Here is a 999-nt window from a genome sequence, read left to right as displayed (position 1 = left end):
GGTTTAGATCATTGTTATTTATAAATTATATATTTTTCTAGTATAAATCTGCTGTTTTACATTATTGTTGAATGAAATTAACATAATTATTAATTTATTGTAAAAACATGACCGATAATCTGTGAAACAGATCTCGTTCTGCTTGCTGTTTATCTATTAGTTTCTATGGAGGCTGTGAGCTGTTGCCCTTTTTGGACTCCATTTCTGCTCCTCCATGCTGTCACAGACGCTACCAGTATACGGTATGGGCAGGGCTCAGTCTAGTGATCTTATTCAAGTCTATGTTATTGATCCTCTAAAACTGACTTTTATTAGCTGGAGGTACATGTAGTGGTGTACAATGTTACGTAGATAATGAGTAAAACATTTTAATAAAAACTTAAGGAGGTAAAATTTGTCATTCGACAATGTTTAAGACAAAGGGAGACAATTGTGTTAAAAACGAACAGTATTGTTTTTACATCTTGATTAAAAACACAATTTGTGCCACACAGACCTCAAAAAACTGCCTCTCTACCAAAAGCATTGAGTGCACTACACCCATTTGAGATTAATAATAAACATTTTACACAATTTAAGTGTTGATGACACGAAGAGGTAAGACAAAGTTGTAAACAAATTGTCTAGTAACGGCAAAAAGTGTGTGACGATTATTTGCACAGACCTCTCGATAGTGGCGCATGAACATTTTTCTCCTCACAACTTCTACAACTGCCAGGCAGTACATCTGGGGCACAGTACTGAGGGCCTCGACCACCCGCACTCTTTCCATTAGCTCTGTAAGAAGTCTGAGGAGAGCCTGAAGCTTCTCTCCGTCCTGATCTGCGTGAAGCATCACGTAGCAGCACCATCTGCAATCACAACCGTTGCACAAAATTCTAACAAGATTGTCTTGTCTGTTTATCAAAAGGAGTAATATTCATCCAGACACAAACTGCATCAATCAAAATTCATGTAACAAAAAGTGAATGGAGAAATATATATATATATATATATATA

The 999-nt window shown here is 36.2% G+C and overlaps 1 protein-coding gene across 1 annotated transcript in view; it reads right to left on the bottom strand.

The window, feature by feature from the left end:
• The window catches only part of rb1cc1 (RB1-inducible coiled-coil 1), a 19,033-nt gene that overhangs the window by 10,294 nt on the left and 7,740 nt on the right, over positions 1 to 999 (bottom strand). Inside the window, exon 9 of the mRNA XM_014029971.1 lies at positions 665 to 851. Coding sequence (XP_013885425.1) covers positions 665 to 851 — 187 coding nt within the window. The remainder of the gene's footprint in view (positions 1 to 664; positions 852 to 999) is intronic.

This window comes from Austrofundulus limnaeus, unplaced genomic scaffold (assembly GCF_001266775.1).
Source record: "Austrofundulus limnaeus strain Quisiro unplaced genomic scaffold, Austrofundulus_limnaeus-1.0 Scaffold6, whole genome shotgun sequence".
NCBI lineage: Eukaryota > Metazoa > Chordata > Actinopteri > Cyprinodontiformes > Rivulidae > Austrofundulus > Austrofundulus limnaeus.
This window is presented reverse-complemented; position numbering and strand designations above follow the sequence as displayed.